The 26,634-nt window shown below is 38.3% G+C and overlaps 1 protein-coding gene across 1 annotated transcript in view; it reads right to left on the bottom strand.

Moving 5' to 3' along the window:
* Window positions 1-26,602, bottom strand: part of LOC139936208 (leucine-rich PPR motif-containing protein, mitochondrial-like) — a 33,839-nt gene extending 7,237 nt beyond the window's left edge. The window contains exons 1-31 of the mRNA XM_071930982.1: window positions 26,457-26,602; window positions 24,764-24,951; window positions 24,314-24,436; window positions 23,579-23,700; window positions 22,581-22,726; window positions 22,291-22,329; window positions 21,660-21,747; window positions 20,416-20,520; window positions 18,686-18,725; window positions 18,069-18,229; window positions 16,738-16,852; window positions 15,627-15,664; window positions 15,158-15,227; window positions 13,751-13,872; window positions 12,700-12,790; window positions 12,146-12,212; window positions 10,827-10,915; window positions 9,531-9,637; window positions 8,865-9,017; window positions 7,628-7,735; window positions 7,211-7,350; window positions 6,692-6,777; window positions 5,869-6,073; window positions 5,343-5,467; window positions 4,798-4,904; window positions 4,134-4,293; window positions 3,336-3,478; window positions 3,040-3,117; window positions 1,968-2,104; window positions 1,412-1,497; window positions 209-401 (exon numbers count right to left, since the gene is read on the bottom strand). Coding sequence (XP_071787083.1) covers window positions 209-401; window positions 1,412-1,497; window positions 1,968-2,104; window positions 3,040-3,117; window positions 3,336-3,478; window positions 4,134-4,293; window positions 4,798-4,904; window positions 5,343-5,467; window positions 5,869-6,073; window positions 6,692-6,777; window positions 7,211-7,350; window positions 7,628-7,735; window positions 8,865-9,017; window positions 9,531-9,637; window positions 10,827-10,915; window positions 12,146-12,212; window positions 12,700-12,790; window positions 13,751-13,872; window positions 15,158-15,227; window positions 15,627-15,664; window positions 16,738-16,852; window positions 18,069-18,229; window positions 18,686-18,725; window positions 20,416-20,520; window positions 21,660-21,747; window positions 22,291-22,329; window positions 22,581-22,726; window positions 23,579-23,700; window positions 24,314-24,436; window positions 24,764-24,951; window positions 26,457-26,602 — 3,578 coding nt within the window. The remainder of the gene's footprint in view (window positions 1-208; window positions 402-1,411; window positions 1,498-1,967; window positions 2,105-3,039; window positions 3,118-3,335; window positions 3,479-4,133; window positions 4,294-4,797; window positions 4,905-5,342; window positions 5,468-5,868; window positions 6,074-6,691; window positions 6,778-7,210; window positions 7,351-7,627; window positions 7,736-8,864; window positions 9,018-9,530; window positions 9,638-10,826; window positions 10,916-12,145; window positions 12,213-12,699; window positions 12,791-13,750; window positions 13,873-15,157; window positions 15,228-15,626; window positions 15,665-16,737; window positions 16,853-18,068; window positions 18,230-18,685; window positions 18,726-20,415; window positions 20,521-21,659; window positions 21,748-22,290; window positions 22,330-22,580; window positions 22,727-23,578; window positions 23,701-24,313; window positions 24,437-24,763; window positions 24,952-26,456) is intronic.
* Window positions 26,603-26,634: the final 32 nt, after the last annotated feature.

Raw genomic sequence — 26,634 nt, 5'->3', positions numbered from 1 at the left:
GATTTCTAAAAGATGATATCTTCGTTTTTATTTTGTATTATATAACAAATTGCTTAAAAGGTACTTGTTTAGAGTTTTTTAGAAAATTTGAATGAAGAGAATAACAAAACTAAAAAAATTATATCATAGAAAAAAATAGGCTTTGTTCAAGGTGTTTTTTTCAATTTCAATATGCGGTAGACTTTCACAGACTATTGTTGAAACTCACCTCTTAATGAAACTACCAAGGATTGCCTTTCCCATAGGGAAAGTCTCTTGCGTTTTCTCCTCATACTTCATCCTCATTTCTAGCAGCTTTTCTAAGTTTCCCGTCTCTTCATACTTCAAGGCAAAGTAGCGCAACCCGGAGCGGATAGGTACGTTGCCTTGGTCCAGCTGTTCATCAAAGAGTTCGTGTGCAGCTGCCACCAAAAAGAAATACAAGAACAAATGTTTGGTGGGTTGGGATCACTAGGCTCCTTGAAGTTCAATCCCGGCGTCTAATAAGGCCATGTCACTCAGCGCAAATTAAAATGAAAATTCTATGGGAAACTTTTGAATAGCACTCTGTACTAATGCTACAAATAGAAGCTTAGTCCTCGGATGTCAGACAAACATTCACAATTTCACTAACATGTCCAAGTTTTATATTAGACTACTATGACTACCATGTAGCTCGTTGATGATGGCGTGATCGCTTAAGTAGTGGAATGTTTGTCTTACAGCCTGGTATTACATGTATGAGCAAAAGAGATGTCATTAGTGCATAGTACTGTTGAAGTGACATCAATGCCACGACCACAGCCCAATTTCATAGAGCTGCTTAAGCAGAAAACAGTGCTTACAAGTTTTCTGTCAAGCCAACAAAAAACATGATACTTCTTACAGGTTTTGACATTTCAAATAGTATTTTGGCTGGTAACCAAATTCTGGTAAGCGTACTTTTGTTGTGCTTAGCAACATTTTGGTGGATGAAGCAGCTCTATGTAATTAGGCCCAGGGCAACATTAGCCTTGGCCTCTGTGTTTTTCCATGCCTGGTATAGTCTAGTCAATCTAAGCCAAAATATGGCTTGAATTAGACAAAATTGCAACAGAAATGATTTTTTTGCAAGTGTCTCCTGAAACCCTCTAAAACAACATATCCAAAAAGTAGAAAAAAGTAAGCAGGGGAAACATGCGTAATTTGCATAAATTAAAAATTACTGTTATCCCACTAAAATGTGTATGCACATCCTATACAAAGTAGAAATTTTATTTTTTTCACATAATTTTTTTCCATGGGAATGGTCACTGCATTGTCTATGTCAAACCATAGACTGACTAGACTTGTAGGGTAACGACTAGGCTAGTAACAACTCTAGTCTTTTGGCTAGAAACTAAATTCTGGTAAGCATATTTTTGTTGTGCTTGGCAACATTTTACAGGCATACCTTCTTCATTGCCTTGGTTCACATACACCAACATCAGCTTGTTCATTAGATGCTTACTCACAGAGAAATCCTTCAAATCTTTACACCTGGACAAGAGAAATGACAATGAGCAATGATCAAAAACAATGAATCCTGCAAAGTATCTTTTTAAATAACCTTGTTGTGTAACTACAGTGGATATAAATCCTTGCAAGAACAAACTACTTGTAGCAAAACCAACTGGAGCATAGGCCAGGTTAAGGTCAGACCAGTTAACTTGTTGACTGGACGAGTCCACTAAATAACTGAATATTATTTATTAACAATAATACCTCACTGTGGGATATCTTGAACAAAAACAAACAACGTTCAAATGTTGCAATTCCTTGCAAGTTAGACTGCGTCTGGAATTTTTTCTCATATTGATTCTGGTCGTGTAAAAAAAAGGCTGGTCCAGAAAACACTTTTAGCTACAGCACATGTACAATTGCTGTGGTCTTGTGGAGTTCTCATCCAAAATCTGGCACTGTTTAAATTTCTGTTTCTTTTGTTGTTATTTCCGATTGCATTTACTCACATTTCCTTGATTCTCATAAACTCCTGGGTGTTGTTTTTATGGAGGTTCTCCCACATTAACGCTTCATAGGCTTGCATCTTCAGCTCAATTCCTCCACTTATTGCCTCTTCCAGCATTTTTGTCGCTCCTTCTAGATCCTAGGAATAGTAATGAAATGTTCAAAGGCATTAGTCATACCAAACTTAGTCATTAGTGAGGTGTTTATTGTGCAATTTCTTTCAAGGTCCAAATGGAAGAAGCTGGTTAAAACTTAGTACAGGATTGTAACTTGGCACTTTGCAGGGTTTCCCCCTTATTTATTTGGTGATTAGCAAGCAGGACCAGGTAGCTTGTTGTTTCGCTAGTACACCAGTTCTGTCAATTGGGCCATACTTCAAACTAAATAAGGATGTTTTTTAACACTGAACTAGCCAGCCAGACCACTTGAATGAATTTTAAATGGTCCCTAGGTATTTTAATAATAATAATAGTAAAAATTTATATAGCGCCATATCCATCGAAAACAATGCTCCATGGCGCTAATACAGAGAAACATTTAAAATATTGATAATCAGCAAAAACAACAAGATAAAAAAATAAGTTTAAATCAGCAACAACAATTTTTTTTTTACATGGCACTTGGCCAGCGGACCACTGTTAAGGGGAACGCTGCATTGAGATTCCGATTTGCCAAAAAGGGTCTAATAATTCGTAGCTTTAATAGCTTTACAAAAAGTATTGAGAAAACATCAGCGCCATGAGGGTCTATCTAAGGCGGATACAAGACTCTTTATCAGTTTTATAAAAAATTCTTTGCGCACTGTTCATGTAAATTGGAAAATGCATGGACTATTATATTAGCATCATAACTATCAATGCAGCATTGAGCCTGGTTCATACTTTCTGCGAATGTGAATGCGATATGGATTTTGATGTCACAATTTGCATTGAATAATTTGCATCAGTTGCCCTGTGCTGAACTCCCTCGTAATATTCATGGAGAAAACGGCCATGTGACGTCAAAATTTGCATCCCATTCCCATTGGCAGGAAGTAGAAACAGAGCTTTTTGGGTTAGATTTCTTTAGTCTCACCCCAGATTGTACTGTGGAGATGATCTTGTTTTGACAGTCAACAGCCGGGTCGTCATGACTCATTGTACTCTCAATCAACTGTCAAAAAAAGAGAAGAAAAAAACAATTAGCAAAAATTTACATTATGTTTTTAACTTGCACAACAACTCTCCTGGAACTGGCAAAAAGGGGATTCCGACTTGCTGAAAATTTACAGACTTATTTTCATAACTCGCCTGGAACTGTCAAAAAGGGAAACAAAACTTGCTAAAAATTTACAAACAAGATGAAAGAAAAATGGCGGGATTTGCATTTACCTGGGGTACTTGGAAGGGGACTGGTTTGTCGTACGAGCGAAGGACATTGGCCAGATACCTCAGGGTACGATCCTTGGGCACAACTCCTTCATCTTGCATTGACGTCCAAACCTGGAGACATTTGTCCGGCTCTCGCTGTCGGGCTGAAGGGGGAAACATATAGTAAACACTGTTGACATTTATATTCTGTAATGTTTTTGTAATCTTTCAAATTCACCCAGAGCATCTTCAGTTTGAAATTTTTTCAATAATCAAAACTATTTTCAAGGGTGGTTGTTAGCTGTCATGACTGACGTTAAAAAGCTTTGGGATACTAGTTTGGTGATTTTCAAACTAGTTTGCTACCATTTAAGTTGACCAACCATTCAGAACCATTTGACAGCAAAGGTTGTGTATGGTAGAGCGACTGCATAAAAAACTGCGGTCACACCACTTGCACGTGTTTTCACAAGACACAAAGAGCTCCATCACTGAGGTAAATGAAGACCTGCCATTGGCCGGGCTGTGCACGTATGAGTGCTGACTGTTTACAATGTAGTTTGAATTGTTTTGTTTTTTAACACTAATACTAAACAAACAAGTACCACAAAAGGAGACAATCACTAAAAGTTCAGACCCCAATATGGCAACAGCAAAACAAGATGAAAACTGAGAAAATCACAAACATACCACTTGCACAGAAAGCCAAAAGTGTATAAAAAAATATTATAAAAACGGCAAAAAAAAAAAAAATGGGTAAAAGAGAAAGTGACAACATTATAGAGTGTTTTGTATGGGCCTTTATTACTTCTGGCTTACCGTACAGCTGCAGCAAGTAAAAGTGAAGATTATCCCTGTCACATCCATAGAGATCCTTGGACAAAGTACAGAGGTTCTCTAATGCTTCAGGCATGTTCTTGCCGATGCAGTGCTCAGCGTACCATTGAAGACGACGATCCTTGGCAACTAAACCAGGTGTCTATTTAAGAAGAACAAATTGGTTTGCAGACAATCAATGTTATAATAATAATAATTTGGGTTTGAAGAAAACAAAAATTGATCAGAGCGAGACTTGACCAACGACCTCCGAATAAACTTTCTATTAAAACAAGATTACTCAAAGCGATATAGAAATTGATTTTACAAAGTATCAATGTTTTACAGAAAATAAATTAAGTTCAGACGTTGGTCCCATGTGTCATGTAACGCATGTAAAAGAATCCAGTGCTGTGCACTTATCGAAAAGAGAAGGGGTTCGCCCCGGTGTTCCTGTTCCGATCGGCAGCAAATTGCGCCACAGCACCTAGTAAAGCATTACATGGTGCTATCAGAATTAGGTCTCATAATTTAAACATAGTCCAACATCTGGCAGGAAATACTGTATGTTACAGCGCCAGGAGCGTCACTGAGTGACGGACATGTGCGCTACATGAGAAGTGAGGCACACCTAACAAAATTTCACAGATATTCTTTCTTGTTGTACCTCAAATATCTTCTTGGCTTCTTTGAATTTGCCGGTGGAGAGGAAGGCAAAGATGAGATCATAGAGCATGTTGATGTCTCCGTGGTGTTCACTGGTAAAATCCATCGCTACAGGGGGAAACAAACAAACAGAAATTTAAATAAATGTGGATCTGAAGTTGTTAAGGGTGTTTATAAACATTTACTGTCAGGCAGTTCGGAAATAATTTGTGCGTACACACATCATCTGGCATGAAGTGGAAGTGGTCAAAGAAAAAGTATCAAATTTTTTCAACAACCAATTTCTATCAGGTGAAAGAAAACCTCTACATCCTTAAGATCAGGCTACCTAGTACCAGAGGGTTAAAAGAGGTGCCCTCATTGCTCTTATTCTGTGGACCCTGGTTTCAATCCAATTTTGGACAGGGCACATTACATGTTTTAGCTTTTTGGTCTCTGCTATTCCGACGATTTTGCCGATTCCTCAATGATCTAAAACTGACTTCTCATCGGTTTGATTTCCGCGATAGACTAATAATGATAATAACAGCGCCCTCTCTTGTTCACCTTTCTGAAGCTGCTCAGTATCTCCTTCTTCCACCAGCTTGATGAGAATCTCATGAAAGTGGGGCATGAGTTTATACTTGGTCTGGCATTCCTTGACACACTCCATGGCTCCAGCGATGTCGTTTCTGCAGCGAGATGGAAACATGAAGTTTAGCACAATGTCAACCCAGCACAATTTTATAGGCACTTTTTAGAAACTACGACTTCGGCTTGGGCTTCAATTTACGATTCGACCATTTTTATATTTTAGTCATAACTGTATGGTTTTTTGCTGTAGTATTTTTGTGAATGCTTGTCCTTTTTAATATAGTCTACAGACAGGGGGCCAATTCACGTGCTAAAATTGATCTTAACTGCAAATCAATCGTAGTGGCTAAGCAAAATGTGATGGCGCAATAAAAATCACTCTAGCAATAATGACAAGTCATCTTTAACATGAATGTTTGTGTTTTGGGAAATCAACCCTGGCCTCCTTCCCGCTCCCCTTCAGTAACGCTGCAAAGATTCAACAAGAGTTTAAACTTACTTGACAATGTACGCAGTTACGACGGGACCCAAGATGTTAGAGTTGACGTTGATCAACTCCAGCTCAACCAGCTTATCAAAGATCTGTTGAGTCTGTTCGGGTAGTCCTGCTTGGGCGAGATCATTCAGGAGGTGGAACAGCTGCTTTTCTTGTCTGTCCGTTCCAACCCCTGAAACCTTCATGTCCTCAATCAAGTTCAAGGCCTCTGCCAGAAAAAGGTGATCTAATAGTTAGCCTTTGAGAAATACTCTACTAGGGTCGAAATATCAGGATAACTATTTGTTTGTGTTTATACCTTAGGTCTTTTTGGTTGGTAAGCGCAGTTTAAACAGCAACTACCCTTTACTGAGGAGTCAACAAATCCTCCATTGTTGGAGAGATCATGTTTCTCAAACACTGCTTGAACGCATTGGACTATGATTAAAAATGTTGGGTGTCGTGCATCAGACTCAAGTTCTTGTGGTTAAGTCATGAGGGTGTAGGTTCAAATCTCGATCATGACAGTTGTGTTCTTGAGCAATTTAGTGCACTTTATATTTTGGCAGCATAGGCAGGGAACTGATATTTAAGGAATGAAATAAATGGCCCACTGACCAGGGGTAATAATGCTGGAACGCCCGAGCATTACTGAGTGGCGGATGTGAGAGTTATAAGAAGCCATATTATTTTTATTATAAAAAAAGTAACACTTTTTGGAAATATTGTAAACTGTACCTTTTTTTGTTTTACTTTACTTTTGATAACATAGGCTGTACATGGATATGTTGTTTTTGTCTGATCAAATAAAGTCACCAATGGGAAGGCAGATTGTAGGGAGACTTACCATCCATTCTGTTTGCTTTAGCTAATTCACAGATCAGCGGCTTGTACTTTGACATGTCCAGCTTGAAATACGGGTCAAATTGTTTTCTGAAACGAAAAACAGAAAGGCATGTCATTACAAAATGCGACCAAAAACAGAATATGAAAAAAAAAAAAACCCTCATCACCAGAAGTTTGCAAACAGTCTGATGGTGTCTGAATAAGTGCTGTGACTTGCGATAAAGGAACACTTGAAACAAAAAAAGTCACATCTCCTTAAAGGTTATTCTCTATGCTGTCTGTCGCTTCCAAAGTTGCATTGTGAACTTGTGTGTGATCCCTGGCTATGTGGCAGTTATAGGTTGAATGGCTTCTGACTGGCAACCCCTGATTTTTACAAAATAGGGAGACCAGCAATATGAGGGTTAGATTGCTCAGTTAGTAGAGCGCCTGCCCTAGTAATTTGTCTTTGTTTAACCCCAAATCATGCAAAATATACCCAGCCAGTTTCCCATGTGGTTTATCTAAACCATTAGCTTACACTTTTTCCTTGTATTTCAATGCACTATCGAGCTGTTGGTTCTTGCTGCAAACCGTCAGCATGGCTGCATAGATGGCTCCAGTCGCCTCGTAGCCCTTGGCCTCAAATTCTTCCATCAACTCCATGCATCGATTGAAATTCTGTAACATTCAAGGAAAATAGTTTCCTAATCATTGTGACAATGAATTGGTTTCAGTATGGTCAAAACCCATCTAAATCGACATCTCTTTTCTATCCTGGCATGACATTTTAGCCCTTTGAAAAAAACTTCAATAGCGTACATAGACGTATCTACCATGAACACATTGTACTTAATCAGGATATTTAACCACAATGTTTCTGATTTTTCCAAGATACTTAAGTATTACCAAAATGCCTAGCAACCTGAAATCAAACCATTTTGAATGCGAGTCTTACATCACTTGCAGAATTGAGGAGGATAAGCTGCCTCAAGACGGTCCTGTAGTTGCCACCTTTTTCTTTCATCTCTTTAAGATGCTCTTCCAGAGATTCGACTGAGAGGTTCTATCAAGAAGACAGGAAAAGAAATGTCATGATTTCTCTCTATAAGGCCAGTTTACTTCAATTTCTTAGATACTTTCAACTCAGACTCACCATTTTCATTTGTCTAATTCTGCCAGTGATGCAGCGATATGATTCCACAAATATTGAAAACAAAAAACCACCATGACAAATGGGAAGTGGTCCCGAGATGAAAACCCTTAGTTTTAACAACATTCCACGTGAGAGGGATGGCAGAGTCTCTCTTTAGTACGATTTGAATCTTAGTATGGTGGAAGTACATACAAGTGAGGTTTGCGGTGACACCATGTACATAACAAATCTCTTTGTAGTGATGGTTCTGAAAAAAATCCTGTGGTTTTACAACAAAATAATTAGGAGAATACCCAGATTGATAAAATGTGTTCACTTTTCAGTTCAATTCAATAGTACGTTTGTCCCATACTCTTGTTGTAGAAACAGAACAATTGTGAGAATTAAACAGTACATAGAAATGTAACCAAATCAAAAAACGCATTAAATTGTACAAAAAAATATAATCTTAAAGGATTAGGGTACTTTTTGTAACACAAAACACAATGTCCACAGATTTACATTAAACTTACACCGTTTAAAGATAATGATAGTAGAAAGCGTACCTTAAAATATTACTTGCTGAGGTGCTGTAGTTTTTGAGAAATGAGTAAAACAATGTCATGAAAAAAACATTTTTTTTCTGCTAAAATAATTTTAGTCTCATGATCACTGAGACGAAAATTATTTTCATTACATTGTTTTACTCATTTCTCAAAAACTACAGCACCTCAGCAAGTAATATTTTCAGGGAAGCTTTCTACTATCATTATCTTCAAACTGTGTAAGTTTAATGTAAATCTGTGGACATTGTTTTTTTTGTCCTACAAAAAGTACATAGACCCTTTAAAGCAAATAATAAATAAATAACTATGAACTATGTACAAGAGAGGAGCGAAAGCATGAGGCTGTTAGAGTAAGCCGATGCTTGTGTAGACTTAGAGTTGATTAATGCTCTACTAACATGGTAGACCAGATACTGCCCCCTCCCTACATGTATCTACTGCGCAAAGCTTACAGCCAGTGCCGGAGGTCATCCGGATTCAGAACAAGAACCTACCTCTTTCTGGATCAAGTCGACATTACCCATGGGGTTTACATTCACGCTGTTTGGATCCAGAAGTTTATATGCCGACTGTTTGAGTGGCGCCAATTTAATCTGATCCAGGAGGTTCCGAACTCCTCTGAACCGTATGGCTGAAATTTTAATTCCCTTCAATAAACAATGGAAAAAGAATACCTCTGTTAAGATAAAGCCAAATCAGAGCTGTCATATATAACATTAATATATATAAAAAACTGAAGGGAAACTGACAGGGTACATTTTAAATGATCAGTGGTTGAACAAAGAAACATTTAATAGAGCGGGATTTGAATCAACAACCTCCAGATTAACATGTCAGCGCTCTACCAACTGAGCTATCTAGCCCTATGTTGGCGGTGTCCAGATTTCGTCCCCCCAAAAAAATAGTATAAACTTTGCTGAACAGTGCAACACCAAAACCTGCGTGTGTGTAAAAATAATAACAAAAAAAGGCATCATAGTGATACACATAGGTAAATGGGATTGAACATGTTGTGGCGCAGCAATTTTTGCAATCTGGACTCACGCATATGTAGTTGTGGACATTAAACGAGAACTACATGTAAAATGTGTACGCCAGTTCAAAGGAGCTGTACAGTATCGCACAAATGGTTTGATTTTTCTGGTCATGTTTCCACCAACCTGTTGGAAGAGCTTGTCAAAGAGCAGTTGAACATGAGGTTTCAGTTGGCTGGCTCTCTGTTCAGGAATGGTCTTGATAATTTCATATAGCACACTGCCGAGGTAGTCTGCAAGGATAGAAGATAATGTACAATACAGGCGAGGTAGCAAATTTTTGAGACCAAAACTAAATTGAATAAATAAAAAATTCTAGTTCTAATTCTAATTCTATTTAAGTTTAATCCTCATCATAGGCCCAGACACAGCTAACAATGTTTTATTTTTTCAACTCAATATTTTGCGATAAAAATGTCTGTGAAAATTAAACGAAACAGACATATCGGAGTTAAAAAAAAAAAAAAAGACCCAACGCTTACATGGAGAACATTTTAACTCTCGACCTTTTTGGTTGTGTGGAACAAGATAAAATCTTGCGATTCCTTTTTGGCCGCTATGGGCATTTTGCCACAAGCTGCTTGCTGCCATTAAAGCCATTAACCACTTTCAGAACAGAAAAAAAATAAAATTCACAGATTTACAAATAACTTACAGGGTTTACAGAAGGTAATGGTGAAAGACTTCTCTTGAAATATATTTCCATGAAATGCTTTACTTTTTGAGAAAACATTAAAACAATTATTTATTTTGAATACATGTCATTACACGGCGAAACGTGCGGAAACAAGGGTGGGTTTTCCCGTTATTTTCTCCCGACTCCGATGACCGATTGAGCCTAAGTTTTCACAGGTTTGTTATTTTATGTATAAGTTGTGATACACGAAGTGTGGGCCTTTGGACAATACTGTTTACCGAAAGTGCCCAATGGCTTTAATGTCTCTACATGCCTATGGGTGCGATCGATTAGCTTCCACGTGTCGACCCTGCGGTACTTGCTGGGGTGAGCCCCTGACAAGAGCTAATCGAACAATCACTCACCCTCTCGTGGTGACGTCATGCACCTGGGGTCAGCCCACCTGGGGCCAGCCCACCTGGGGCCAGCCCCCTGGGGCTGACCCGGGTGAGTCCCTGGAATGACGTCAAAGCTATTTCAATGACCAGGGGCAGACCGGGGTCGACCCAGGGAAGCTGATAACGCACCCAATCTCTAGCACATTCCATCCATACACAACATGAACACAGATTCACTTCATCGTTCAATTGAAACTGGTACATGATGCACTCCACCTAGTATGAAAATAGTTAAACACTAACTTTTTGGGCTTGTTGCGGCCCACTTTGTAACCGAAAGGGTTATTCAAATTTACCCAGTCTGCTAAAGGACCCCCTTACTCAATGCTCTAGGCCCTTCCTACAAACCTTCCTTGGTGACATCACTGTCTTTGTCCTCTTTGAACTCAGTCCACAAATACGTCAACAACTTGACAAGTGGCTCCACTTGAGGGGACCTATTAGACAAATTGGAAGACAAACAGTGTGAGATATTACACAAAGTCAAGTATGTGGGGATCTGTGACAAAAGGGGTGATAGATTCCTTGCATATGGCGTGACACTCTCAAAAACGCCATCCCGAGGCCATACGGAAGCAGATGATTGGAGAATAACTGTTATTTGTCTTGAAAATGTGCGTGTGACCTCAATACACCTGATAGCGATTCATGTAATGCAAAGGGGTGTATTGATTTCTATAGATACCTTACACAACGTCGATTGCACCTCCAAATGATGCACGTCTACCATTTACATCATCTAGGGAGCCAAATAGTTTGTGCATGAATGTGCATGATTTTGACTTCCAAAATGGCATAGACACAGTGAGACATTTTGTGATAGTTGAGGGTGCAACCGTAGGGATCTTTGATAGACAGGGTAAGGATGGCGGGACCAACTGATACCCACTGGGAGTTACTGTTTACGAAGCATACTGTTATGGTCCATTGGACAGAGGTAAACTTTATGAACTGCGGGCTCAATTTCACAACGAGCTGAGATTGATCTTAACTTCAAACCAACCTTAATTGCTAAGCAAATTGTGATGTCACTATGGTAATTAATAAGGGAATCAATGTTTGGTGAAGAGGTTTTCAACTAGTGGTTTAATCCAAACGAGGCCTGGTTCTTGCATCGAGGTAAATTATCAAGAACCAGGCCTCGGCGGGTTTAAACCACTAGTGGAAAACCCATTCAACACACTTTGATTCCCATTCATAAATACCTTTTCGGTCAAATAACATCAACACTTTTGGTCAAAAAGTAAAATAAATGCAATTGTTCAATGATTTCTTTCAACACAACACCCCTCCAGCTATGAAATGGTAAGGCCCTCTGCTGCCTCGGGTAAACAACTCCTTATAAAGGAATGTTGTGCGCGTCGCGCGCATCACGTGATGTGGCACAACTGTCCCGGCCATTGCTCTCGACCAATAGTAATGAAGACACCGTCTCGACCAATAGTAATGAAGAAACTGTCTTATAAGCACAGGTGCAAGCTTGCGTGTCACGCCCATGTTTCAACACTTTTTACCGGTCATAAACAAAGGTTTATACACACCCACGTGATGCGCTCTCCACCAATAGGAATAGCGAAACTGTACGAGGTATTTATGAATGCCACGTCATCTTAAGATGAATCTAAGTGCTTAGTGAAATGGAGCTCAGAACTACAAATGATATTCACCTATTGAAAGAGTTGATTAGTCCAGTCTTGAAGAGACCTATGTCTACCATACCAGGGTACTGCTCCACTGTCAAGATACACACAAGTCAAATTTGTTATTATCAGTCTACTACTGCCAATAGTCATAATCATTGATGACAATATTAGGTTGTAAAATAGTGCACAATCCCAGTAACTAGATCAAGGCAATGTAATAACCGATTATCATGCACACTTTCATAACCATTCCACGAGAGGATATAACATCAATCTGCTGTGCGTTTTGTTTCCCAGATCTTCGTTGGTCTTGTGCTTTGTAATTTGCCTGTTTGGAAATTGTCAGTTCTGTATGTATTGACCCTTTGGTGATGTTCTTATATGGGTACTTCCTAACACAAACCTGTGCTTACTTGGCTGCGTGCCCCCAACTCCTAAAATTCTTGTTTTACTTTGTCTACGTCGTATTTTTATTGATTGAGAAATTTGGAAATAAACGTTGAATTGAAATTGAATCTTCCCTGCATGAATGCTACATTATTCTGTACTGCTTCTTACTTCTTGTGAAATGGACTTACCTATCTTGACGATGCTTGCTAATTTATTCTTGGTGGCTTCGTGCCTGCAAACTGCAGTCAATAACTGCTTGTCCAATTCTACTCCAAAACCCTGGGTAAGAAAATAATATATCTCCATGTTACCCATCGTATCGTCTGAACAGTGGGCCGCTGGCCAGATACTAGCTGAAACACCCGAGGGCCAGTCAAACTTCACTCTAAGCAGTCAAGCTGGCTAGTTCAACGTTGAAAAGCATCCGTTTTCAAAATAAAGTATGGACTAGTGAAATGACGGACCACTAACTTGGTCCTACTGGTTAGTAACTGAAAAGTTAAGGGTTCTGTGCCAAACACACAAGTGGCAATCTTCCAAACATTGTTATTGTTATAAAGTAAAACCAATTTATTTTAATTATAAAGGGTCCAGGCTCTGTATCAGCCTAGGCTTTTTCCTGGTGCCCTCCTCGTATCCCCCTTTGTTCTTTTTTCTTGTATGTTTTATGATTATTTATTTTGTGATATTTGGAAATAAAAAACAAACAAACAAACAACCAGTGAACCCTTCAAACAAATGTAACTATTAACAACTTTATGTCCGATGACGTGTTTATCTACACATTGTTTTTGGACAGATGTTTTTTTTAAATGGCCAAAACAATTTTAGACTTTCCTCCATTGTTTGTGCTGACCGACATTTTTATCCACCAACAATTTTCATTGTGTAGCACACACAGGCATGCACCTAATCTTATCAACTTTGTTTTACCCACACAAAGATTGAAAGGAGGTTCTGGGATCTTGCCGAGTAAAACCCCATTTCCGGGGGTTATTTCGAATCAGGGCGAGTGCCAATTAAATTTTCTCAAATAAAAACATCAAATGTCAGAAGCAATGATGAGAATCTATGTTGTATTTCCTTTGTCAAGTCAGGGTTTTCATTGTGGCAAAGATGTTTTCAAGATTTCCGTTATTTGAGAAGCTCAAACAAGTTCTAAAGAAACAAACCAAGGTTGGAGCAGAGAATGTTTTAAAATACAAACAGTCAAGTGGATTAGATTCATCACTTTAATACCTGTAGTTCTTGTATCATATTAGTTGCTGATCCATCAACGGCCGGGATCACATATCGAGAAAAGGTCTCTACATTGACTGGTACTCCTGTTTCCACCATAGCTTTGGCCAACGATAAAACACCTACAATGAGTAAAAAAGACGACTACAGTCAGTTAAACAAATAATGTCTGACAATAGTAAGAGATTATAATGGCCATTTGATATCCATTTTAATCTTCTTTAAAGGCAGTTGACACTACTGGTTATTACTCAAAATAATTATTAGCATAAAACCTTACTTGGTAACGAGTAATGGAGAGAGGTTGCCAGTATAAAGCATTGTGAAGAACAGCTCCCTCTGAAGTGACGTAGTTTTCAAGAAAGAAGTAATTTTTCCGTGAATTTGATTTAGATACCTCAGAATTATATTTTGAGGTCTCGAAAGGGTGTTTTTTCTTTCAGCGTTATCTCGCAATTTCGACGACCAATTGAGCTCGAATTTTCACAGGTTTGTTATTTTATGCCTATGTTGATATACACCAAGTGAGAAGACAGGCCTGTGACAATTACCAATAGTGTCCAGTGTCTTTATTGCAATGCAATTCTTTCTTGATTAAAGGCAGTGGACACTATTGGTTATTGTCAAAGACTAGCCTTCAAAGTTGGTGCATCTCAACATATGGATAAAATAACAAACCTGTGAAAATTTGAGCTCGATCGGTCATCAAACTTGCATGATAATAATGGAAGAAGTCTCACGAAGTTGTGTGCGTTTAGATGGTTGATTTCGAGACCTCAAATTCTAAACTTGAGGTCTCGAAATCAAATTCTTGGAAAATTACTTCTTAATCGAAAACTATGTCACGTCAGAGGGAGCACTTTCTCACAATGTTTTATACCATCAACCTCTCCCCATTACTCGTCACCAAGTAAAGTTTTATGCTAATAATTCTTTTGAGTAATTACCAATAGTGTCCACTGCCTTTAATGGAAGGTTGATGTAAACTTGGGGCAATGGGTAGATTTTTTCCTTGCTGCCTCTTCCAAAGTTTGTATGATTTGACTCGAAAAATTAGATTTCAAATTTGCATTGCTATTTATATAGAGCAAGAATAAATCCACCAGTAAAAGGATTTGTCATGATGCATGTATTGTCCATGGCATAAGCAAAAACAAGATGTTCTGTGTTCAGAAACGTTTTGTGCTTACATGCTTTAGGAAACTGGGCCCAGGGACTGATTCCACAAAGCAATCAAATTCATTGCAAGACAAATTGTCAGTATAACCACAGTGATTTGTATACTTAGCAACTACGATTTGCAATTAAGATCAATCTTAGTTCTTTGTGAAATTGGCCCCAGGTCTGTGCTACAGCTTCTAACACACTTAAAGCAAAATGCCGAGATCTTTTCAAGAGACTACCTACCTTGTCCATTCCCTTGGTTTACTTCAGTGGCCATCATGGGCCAGAAGTAGTGTGGCCTCACTGGTAAATCCTATAAACAGAGTGGAAGGATAAAGGGGTCAACAGTGAGATTGTCATAATGTTTAGGGTTCAGAATTATTTAGAGTTGCCTCACATCCTTTAGAAGATCATGGAGTAATAATCTAGGATAAAGAGGTCAGTGTAAAGGTCACAGAAAAGGTCAGGGGTTACAAGGAGCTACCTTCACAGGTTAAACCTTAACACTGCATTGAATAACAAAAGAAATATATATAAATCGTATGATTTATATATGTTTACATACATTCATGCATGTTTTTTTGTTTTTTTTATACAAATGCACAATTTAAAAACAAGTTTCCAATGGGTATTTCAAAAAGAAAATTTGAAAGGATGTACTCTTCAAAAACCAATACCAAACCAGCCCTTTTTATCTTGTTTTTATACATACCAACTCTACCATCCTCTTCATCAGACCAATGGTGTATTCTGTAAAAGCAAAAGGGGGAAACACAGCAAACGGATTATTACACACAGCGAAACATTGAGAAATCTTATATTGATCAATCCTGTGTGGAGATCAGGAGCCATCACATACTGATAAGGAAATAGTGTTTTTTCTCAGTATTCAAACTAGAAATGAAGTGCAGTTTGTTTAAGTGACTTAAATGTCATGGTTGAGCAGTCTACTTTGTGCACCAGACTCAAGTTCTTGTGTTGTCAGAGTGTGGGTTCGAGTCCCATTCATGAAGATTGTATCCTTAAGCAAGACACTTAACAATAATTGATTTGTTCTTCTGATGGAACACAGTAAAAGAACACAGTACACTTCACATAAATAGAAAGGGTTTGACCTTGTGTTAAAGCCAGAGGACACTATTGGTAATTGTCAAAGACCAGTCTTCTTTCTTGCTGTATCTCAACATATGCATAAAATAACAAACCTGTGAAAATTTGAGCTCAATTGGTCGTCAGAGTTGCGAGATAACTATGAAAGAAAAAATCACCCTTGCCGCACGAAGTTGTGTGCTTTCATATGCTTGATTTCGAGACCTCAAATTCTAAACTTGAGGTCTCAAAATCAAATTCGTGGAAAATTATTTCTTTCTCGAAAACTACTCCACTTCAGAGGGAGCTGTTTCTCACAATGTTTTGTACCACCAACCTCTCCCCATTACTCGTTACAAAGTAAGGTTTTATGCTAATAATTATTTTGAGTAATTACCAATAGTGTCCACTGCCTTTAATGTCAAAGATGGCAGCAGATAGCTCCTCATCACCTTGTAAACTCTAACAAAAGTGCTACATAAAGGAATCTCACAATTCAATATTGCTCAGCATACCTGTCATAATCCCATAACACTAATGAGCGTTTTGAAACAGTCGTTATATGTGATGAATTGCTATATCAGACCAGCATACTTTAATAACTATAAAGTAATCAAGTTTCATTTCATTTCTGGAACTGCTAATCTGCAGCTTATACTACAGTACTTGGTTCATTAGCCTTTGTAACCCCCAAAAGTATACAAAGATGTCACATTTATTTGAGTTGAACATACCGTGTGGAATGGTGGTCTGGTTCCTAAGACCAACATGTACTGCTACAATGTACGGAGATGCATGTATACCCTCGCTGATCATTGCATCCAGGTATTTAAAGAGCGTCTCATGGGGCTGGGCAGAGGAAAGCAGCAAGACAAAAATGTTTAGTTATTTGTTCGTAATCAAACTGTGTGTTTAAAGGCACCTGGAAATAGGATTTTTTTTCTTTTAAACATAAGAGTATATGTTTATTAACAATAAAACAATTTTTTGAGTAATTGTTTGTCACGATTTATATGTTAAAAAAAATTAATTAAGTGACTGGGGGGTTGACTCCGCCTACCCCTTTTGTGACGTAGGAAAAGGAAGACTTTGCCTCGATCAAACATAGACCCCCCTCGATGCGTAGATAAACACGTGCATAAGTACATGTAATTCTAAGACGTGACTGAGTTTGTACGCTGCGAAAAAGTTTTTTTTTCTGGCATTTTTCCGGCAATGCCGACCAGGTGTATTGCTGCTGGATGCAGCAAAACAACTAAAGATGGGGTCAGTCTTCATCTGTTTCCTGCAGATCCCAAGTATAGGCAGTTGTGGGCTGCGAAAGTCAGATTAACTAGAGCAAAGTGGTCCGGTCCGACGTCTTTTTCAGCGCTTCAGCGAACACTTAGAGCCGTCGTGCTTCGAATCCTGGATACACAACTCATTTGACATGACAAGAAGAGCCATTCTTAAACACGATGCCGTCCCAACAATTTTTCTAGCTAGTGGGAAGTCGAAGAAGGTATCTGAAAGACGTGACGAACTCAGAGGAGCATTTGCTAAACGTGAAAAAATTTGGGTAAGTTTGAACTTTGAGGGTATGTTTTTAGCTTTTGCCAAGTGACACGATTTTTTGTTGGTACCGCATGCGATTCACCGTGCTTGCAGGTCCTATGTGACCGTCCGCCCATTATACAGCAGCCATAGTGCGTGCGTGCAGTCTGCTTCGTGGCCGTATTTCTATAATAATACGTAGGAGTGATGGTTTCAATCCCGCCATAGTAATATGCATTTGGATTTTTGTCAAAGAACTCTGGATAGCACTGAGTATACACTATGCTTCACACCAATCGATGTACGGGTAAAACCCAAATAAAATTCCTTATCACCGATGCAAATTTAACATCTATGAAAGTAATATTTGTTCAACAATGACACAGCTCAGTGTCAGAATTGATGGATTCAACAGTGTCTACAGCTGAATCACTGAAAAGGTGCAATCTTCAACATTGTCATTGCAGCCAACAGCCATAGTCAAAGTCCCTTGATACAGGTACAGCTAAACAAGAATCGACAAACTACTTACCGTTCCGAGTTGAACTAGCGGATCAATGAAGAAGTTTCCATGATTTTGATGATCGTCTCCTGTTGAAGTGTCCATCTTACGAGACTTGAAGACTCTGATGATTGAGAAAGCCGCGTCTATGTTTCCTCTCGAGATCAGTGTAATGCAAAGATTGATGGCTTCTGTAAAGGGGACAGATGCAGATGGATAAAAAGTGTTTATCAATATAAGGCGTCTACACAAGGGGGCCAATTTGATGGCTCAAATCTACAAGGTTGTTCAATTTCAATTTCACAAATTTGAAAAGATGAATGAAAATCCACATAAAAATTAGAATTATAAAAAGATTGTCTCTTGTTGCCTAACAATTTATTTGGGATTACTCTTGATCACTAACTTCTGTTTACCACAAGCAAATTATGAACAAGAAATTTTATGAAACCCATTCAAACTGCATGACAACCCTGTCTACATTGCACTTTAGCACAGCTGATGAGTTCTCCAGTTCTCTTATATAAGCATCTTGTGCAATGGCTCGGCTCATAAAGCATATCTGTCCTCCAAAGGCCACTTTTGCAGCATTGTGAAATAAGGAAGCTCTTGGAAAACACAATGAACTGTAGGATTATTTTACTCACCAGGAACAAAACCTGCACCTAGTCGCACTCTCTCCAACAGCTTTGATAAAATAAAAAAACGTTCAAAAAAGTTAGTAGGCAATATTAAAGCATAGGAGCCAATGCAATGATCATCAATTTCAAAATTGGGTTGAGACCGTTTAACTGGTTAATTGTTTTTACATTGAAGAGTAGCTCCAAGATCAAAATGAGTTTTGCAATGCACTCATTTTCAGATAAGAGTCCCCATGAAATTGGAGAAAAAGTTTCAAGTCTTTAAGTTCCATGCTGAAATGGTTTAAAATGTCAATTTAAAGGCAGTGAACACTAATGGTAATTGTCAAAGACTAGCCTTCACAGTTGGTGTATCTCAACATATGCATAATATAACAAACCTGTAACAATTTGAGCTCAATCAGTCATCGAACTTGCGAGATAATAATGAAAGAAAAAACACCCTTGTCACACGAAGTTGTGTGCGTTTAGATGGTTGATTTCGAGACCTCAAGTTCTAAATCTGAGGTCTCGAAATCAAATTCGTGGAAAATTACTTCTTTTTCGAAAACTATGGCACTTCAGAGGGAGCCGTTTCTCACAATGTTTTATACCATCAACCTCTCCCTATTACTCGTAACCAGGGTTTTATGCTAAAAATTATTTTGAGTAATTACCAATAGTGTCCACTGCCTTTAAGTTATACTCTTTCAGAGAGAAATTTGAAATTGACGTCATAGGACAGCAGAAAAATGGGTCTGTCGGTCCAAAGAGGATTTTATGCACCAGTCAAAGGGTCAATTTCAATGCCGTTTTGATGAAAATATAATCCAAAATCAGGACTAAACTGAAAATTCTCTGAACAAAACAATGTACAGGCCATATTTTTCAAATGCTGCATCATTATATTTTTATATTTTGACAAAAACTACATTGGAAGGATGTCAAACACTGGCATTGTACACAATTTTGATACAAGGTCAATTTTGTCGCCTATTTTTATAAGGGCTCTATCTATAGACCATGTGAACCTTGTTTCCAATAAGTGTGACCTTGTACATTCTTTGAGTATTCTTGCAGGCAAGATACTACACTGGTCCTATCGGAAAGTTGACATTTTGTGTCATAATTTCCACATAAAACCAAGAGTTATAAAAGTAAAAGCTGGATAAGTTTTTAGATGTATCCCTTTCATCATATCAAAAGTTGATAAGAATTAGACAGTGCAATCTCCATAAAACATGATATTCTATGTTTTCTTCCATTGCGCTGTGTACAAATCATGCCTGCAGGAAGTCCAGGCTCTGTGGCTCTTTCGAAAACATGTGATGTCACAGGTCAGATCGTCTATTGGTGGATCACCAAACTAACCATTCTTAAAGCCACTGGACACTATTGGTAATTGTCAAAGACAATTCTTCTCACTTGCCGTGTCTCAACATATGCATAAAACAACAAACGAGCTCGATTGGTCGTCGCAGTTAACAGATAACCAAGGAAGAAAAAACACCCTTGTCACACGAAGTTGTGTGCTTTCAGATGCTTGATTTCGAGACCTCAAATTCTAAACTTGAAGTCTCGAAATCAAATTCGTGGAAAATTACTTCTTTCTCGAAAACTACTCCACTCAGAGGGAGCCGTTTCTCACAACGTTTTATACTACCAACTTCTCCCCATTACTCGTTACCAAGTAAGATTTTATGCTTACCGTTTTTTTGAGTAATTACCAATAGTGTCCACTGCATTTAACTACAAACCTTGGGGAAATGTTCTTCATGTCCACTCGTGGCCAGACTGTACAGGGAGTTCAGGTAGTATCGGTCAGCCAACTCACCTACTTGCGCTTCTGCCTCTACAATAAGCTGATAGAAAAACATTTTTGAAAGAGTTGAAACGGTGTTTTTTACAGACCATAACTGATCACAATATTCTTTTTTTTTTTCTAGTTGTATATAACTCTCTTTTTTTTTAACTGATCGAGGATCCGTTTTTTAATGTTTCTTTATTGCTGGTTAAGTTTATTTTTTGCCTGATAGGAGGGGGTGGGGCTATTTTGCATTTTTACTCTTTCTGCGTCCTTGCTTTTAATTATCTTTCTGTTTTTGTCTTAATGTTCATAATGTCTTTATAGTTTTTTTGTAAATAATTATAGATTTTTAATATATGGCCAGGGATATTGGAATTGAAGGCCTTCGGGCTACAGTTCTTAGGTAAACTTTTTTAATTCCAGGCATATGTCCCTGGCTTTTGTTTTGTACTGTTTATGTTTGTACTTTGTGTTTTTATGCCAAATAAATAATAATAATTATATTATTGACTTTTTTAAACGCTGATAAATATATTTTCTGTAGAGTAATGAAGAGTACCTACCCATAGCACACATGAGATCAACACTCTCCTAGTGCAGTTCGTATATTACCAATTAGTCTCTCTACCGGTATTTGTTACAACTTGTTTTTCTCATTTCAATTCTGGTCTTGTAAAAATAATTCCGGTCCAGTCAAAATTTGTAGCCCTGTGGTCTGGTAGATTTTAAACCAAAATAATTTTGAGGGAGCAGTGTACACTTCATAAAACATAGCAACAATGACTCCTAAAGTGTGGCAACCAAAATTACTGTCAGTTGATTTGTGGCACAACGGCTTTGTAGAGGTGCTGAGGTCGATTTCACGAAGAGTTAGTCCTAACTTAGGACTAGTCCTAGGGAATATACAAACTGCTAATAGTCCTAAGTTAGGACGAGTAACTGGTCCTAACTCGAGATAAAACTAGTCCTAACTCTTTGTGAAATCCACCGCTGGTCACCTGCTCTTCCTCGCCACTCACTGGCTTGGTATTTTTTTTTGCTATTTTGCTTCTTTGTTTCTTTATGTACCGTTTGTATATTTATATTTTTATTCCAGTGTAAAGTCTAATAAAACTATAACTTGGGAAACCAAACCAAAACTGGAACCAAAAGGTTTTGCCCATTTTGAGCTGTCAAATACTAGCATTCCTTTACCTCTTCAATGCCCTGAATATCTCCCTTCTCAGCCAAGGCACACATGAGGGTGCTGTACGTTTCTTGGCTAGGCTCAAGTCCAACATTCCTACACAACAACAAAAATTAAATGTTATTTAAATCATCAATGAAAAACCGAAGTAATCAACGAACCAATAGCACATTATTTTTGTTTATCTACATGTAATTTAGCGGTTTACTGTCAAGCTAAAAAAAAAAAAAAGACTCTGACATATCAAACAGCCTCCCCACAAACAAATATGTTAAAACAGTAATTGAATGATCTCTATATGTTCTCTATTCTTGGGGGGTGCAATTTGGATTGCACAACGTCTTTTGAGCGACATCCCCATTGGTTTTGTACTCAAAATCAAAGCAAGGATGCCTCATTCTGTCAAAACATGGCATCCCTTTTGTTAGAGTCCTCTGTTTCAACAGGCAGACACAACATTTGTGTAATGGCCCCTGCCAAGCGTAGACCCCATGTTTCCTTTGTGGTAGTAATCATGGACCTATTGTCCCTTTTGTGGATTACCACTCCCCAAATGATTTGTTACGCTAAGGTATCACAGCGACGCTGAATAATGTTGTTAAGGGGCTAGATTACGGTTGAAATCTTAGTATACAGTACCTCATGACAGCAAGTATATTGCGTGCGTTATCCATGTCCCTGATCACACAAAAAAAAAGAAAACAAATTTATGTAACATTTTTCATTATAAGAAGGGAATATATTTAAAATCCTGTAAGCACTTTGATTACAGCTTAATTGGACCCAGTGATAAGCAATTGTTATTTGGGCCTACAGCCCTCAATCCTTATAAATCCTTCATTTCGGCAAAAGAGGATAGAAGTACAAGAATTGGGAGGATAACGGTTAGTCTATGTATGCTACAGATTAAGGTATGTAAAATGGCTTACCCAGCTCTTGCATGGCCAGTGATGAGTGAATTGAACACGCCTTCAGTCACTGGTAGTTCCTTGATTTTCATAAACTCAAGAATCTTTGTTGCTCCTTGGATGTCACCGAGGAGGCAGTATGCACTGATTAATCTCTGATAAGTCACCTTCACAAACAAACAAATTACTCAACATTAACCTTCATACTGTCTGACCAATCAATATCATCATCTGCACATGAATGCACAGTACACAGTCAACCCTCTTACTTTATGACCATTTAATATCATTCACTGTGGTTTTGAATGATAGCTACACTATGCAAACCAACGTGGTGACTGCATGGATCTACAAAGTACACAGTCAATCCTCCTACTCTCTGACCATTCATGTCTTTCCCTGTGTTTTTGAGCATTGGACTCGAGCTATGGGGCCAATTTCATAGAGCTGCTTAAGGAAAAGCTTTGCTGAAGCAAAAAATTCATTGCTTAGTAAAATCAGATTACCGGCCAAGACTCCACTTAATTGTTATGCTAAGTAAACAACAGCTAAATACTAGTCATAACCAATGTATATGGCATGACATTTTGGCCAGTAACATGTGTAAAATAAGCGAGCTATTTTCGTGCTTAAGCAATTTTTTTGCTTAAGCAGCTCTATGAACTTGGCCCCTGGTGTTTCTGATCAGCAGGGTGTGGGTTCCAAATGCTGAAAATTGTATTGATACTTTACCAATAGTAATTTGTCCTTTGTGCTAGGATTGGTATTGCACATAAAAGAACCCTAAATCACTTGATTCAAATAGCAAACACCAGGTTTCCTTAGGCTTGCAAACTACAGTGAATAAGTTCACTTATGAGACATCCTTGGTTTATTACCAAAAATAAAGAATAATAAACACAAAAAAGCAAGTTTGCAGTTATTTAGCTAACAAAACTAGTGCAAATCAGAGCTGAAAATAGGATACGAAAAGCTACTTTTAAAATATCAGTTGTGTTAACAGTAAATGTTCTACATACCCTATTAGGCTCAATGGACTTTGACTCCATATTGGCCAGGAAGTCCGTCGGTGAGAATTTATGTTCATTCTGAAGGTACACATTGAGGAGTGCATTATAGTGACTGACGTCATATGTTGCTCCTGTTAATCACAAAATTGAAGAGATTATTATTATTATTATTTATTTGACAAAAAAACACAGCACATTTACAAAGGGGCAAATACAAGGAGACAAAAAAACAAAACAAAAGTAAGCAATAGAAAACAAATAAGTCAGTTATTTCAATCTTTAACTACAAGTCAAATTGGATGCTTTAAAAAGTTCAAATATGTAATAAAAAAATATTTTCCCCACAGTTCTTCACTGTGTTCAAATGTACTGTACTGTCTTTACAGGTTTTGCAGTTGAAGAAACAGTAAATACTGAGACAGGTTTTCCCCAGGCAATGGATGTTGCAATGACTAACAATCGAAGAACAAAAAAACAGAGTACCCATGAACAGTGTTAACTGCTTCAGGCCTGGAATTTCATCTTTGAGGGGGCAAGACCATTTTTATTTTGCAAAGGGCACTTCCACTTTTTAAGGCCAAGACCAGGGCAACAGGGGTCATTGCCTCTATGGACTCAGTGTAACTCAAGTCCTGTAGCCCCTAAATTTTATTTTAAGATAAAAAAGTACAAAATTTGAAAAAAGTTCCATTTATTGTCAACTAAACATCTTGATCTCGAGACTTATCCAAGAAGAATTCTTACCAATACTCCCAAGTTTATCCCAGAATTTATGAGCCAGGGCTGTTCTTTCTTCAGATTTGACCTCAGGTAGTAAAGAACCACAACTTCTTATCAGTAACAAAGCTTGGTTCGGGGTCGCTGTACCTGTGTTTTTAAAGAGAAAATTACATGAATAGTAAATTCCTAGAACCCTTCAAACAAAATCACATTTCAGAAGGCTTGGATGATTTGAAAGGTTTCAGACATTCAGCCACTTGAAGAAGTGAATAGGGATCCAACAAAAGTCCTGAATATAGGTTTTAGAAAAATTGTGGTCGCGGTTCAAGTCCGGCTCCTTTAAATCAGTCTCGGTTCAAACCCAAATTGATAATCATTTAGGATAGATTTGGGATACTCATACAAGTTTGCATTGACACCAGGTGTAATGAGGTTAAATAAGGATACAGATTAAAATATTGTTATGTCCCTCACCCATATTGCAGACTTCATCAAAGACCAGTAAGAGCTGGTTCTTAGTGATGCGGCCAGTCCTGCGTACCATATCATCCAGACGCCGTAGCACTGTGCGGAATTCATTGTCTGCTCTGACCGTCTTACTTATTTCAGTCTCTTGATTTACCTGAGAAGTTTGGTTTACCACAGATGAGATGGAGAGTGCCCTGCAAATAGAAACAAACAAATAGAAGATGATTAGTGTTCTTGTGAAAACATGCGGATTTCCGGTGTAAATAGATTGGCTCAATAAGAGACTTTGGAACTCTAGGTAAATTTTCCTTGTTCAGATAGCTCTGAGCTAGTTGCGATAACAAAACCCTCCTGACGTCGACAGAAGCAGGGAACGATTTCACCTGTATGGCATCGCAATTTGCGATGCAATTTGGATGATTTGCTATGCAATTTTTAAAAGTTTTAAGTGCAACGCAAATTTTGCGATCCAATTTGCGATGCATATTTTGCAACATTTATGCTTGATACAAAAACGTCAATTGCTTATTTAAAACCATTCATATTTAATCAATTTTCCCGCAAGAAAAACGATGCTAAATTAATAAGAAATCACCGCCGACGACTAACGTTTTCTTCCGTGATGTTGAATACTTTTACACACCGCTCTGGCAGTAGGGCAAAATCGACCACTGTGTAGCCGTAGTCTTGATCCAAGACCATTGATGTTGCACGGTCACACACAACCAACGTTCCGATCCATGCACGGCAAAAACTGTACACGCTTGTTATAATCGAACGTTAGCGGGCGCTGTTTCTCTGATTTCCGCATCTCAGCGCGTGTACAAGACTACGGCTGCACAGTTGCAGGGATATAGAATGCACCACACGCAGCGCTGAGTCTGTGACGTGCACAAACAGCCGAAGCTCCGCCCCCCTCAGGTTTGAATTTTCAACCTGGGTCTTTCGCTCGGGAATCTGGTAAGTCTTTGTGCCTTTTCTTCAAATTATTTCCTCAATGGTGTTTTGAGTGATATTGTAGGATTCATTAGACATTGAGGATCAAGTTCGTGTTTCTATAGAATTTGTGTCATGATTTTCAAAAGTGGTAAAAATGGAGCAAATCTGCTGACTAGCTGTCGAAATTGTACGTTTTTAACCATTTCGCCCTGCTCACATTGCGTCTGTTTCGTAACCCTCCGGCTACGCCATCGGCAGGAGGGTTAGGTTATCGCAACTACAAAATCGGCTGCTAAGCAGCGCTATGAAATTGGGCCCTGGTCCTGCTGGCCAAATGAAAAAAAAAGTTAAGGCAACCCCTGCCAAAAGACATCCTCACCCACACAAAACCATTCCAACCATTCAGCCCCAGAAAAATTTAAATTAAATAAAACATAATAAATTAACAAATAAGTTAATTAAATTAAATAAATAATTTTTAAAGAAAAAAAGAAAAAAAGAAAAGGACAATTTTTCAGCACGCCTCGTGAAAAAAAAGAGTAAAAGTAAACGTCAGGAGGATAGAGGGAAGAAAAATCTTTACACTTTTTATTTTGAAGAGTTAATTAGGTACAACCGGTGAAACACGCCGGGCGGACAGCACACACGTGCAGTTTGTCAGTTGTTTGTGCACCGGCAGACCGGGGTGTCGGGCAGTGCAACTGCGAAAAAGTAACTGACGACTAAGGGGAAAACATGAATATTTATGCACAAAACTCACCTTATATTCTCCAAGATAGGAGAATTGACTGTGCACAATGTAAGACGGTTTGCTGTGGATCCGTATCCATTAGATTGAGCTTGAATTGCTCGTAACAGTCCCGGAACGACACGAAAGACTCGTGGTGACCGCAACAAGGCTGCCATCTTGGATCTAGTTATTTAATTGGTCAACTCTT

The sequence above is a fragment of the Asterias amurensis genome, chromosome 1 (assembly GCF_032118995.1).
Source record: "Asterias amurensis chromosome 1, ASM3211899v1".
Classification (NCBI taxonomy): domain Eukaryota; kingdom Metazoa; phylum Echinodermata; class Asteroidea; order Forcipulatida; family Asteriidae; genus Asterias; species Asterias amurensis.
Note: the sequence above shows the minus strand (reverse complement) of the source record. Positions and strands in the feature narration are given on the sequence as shown.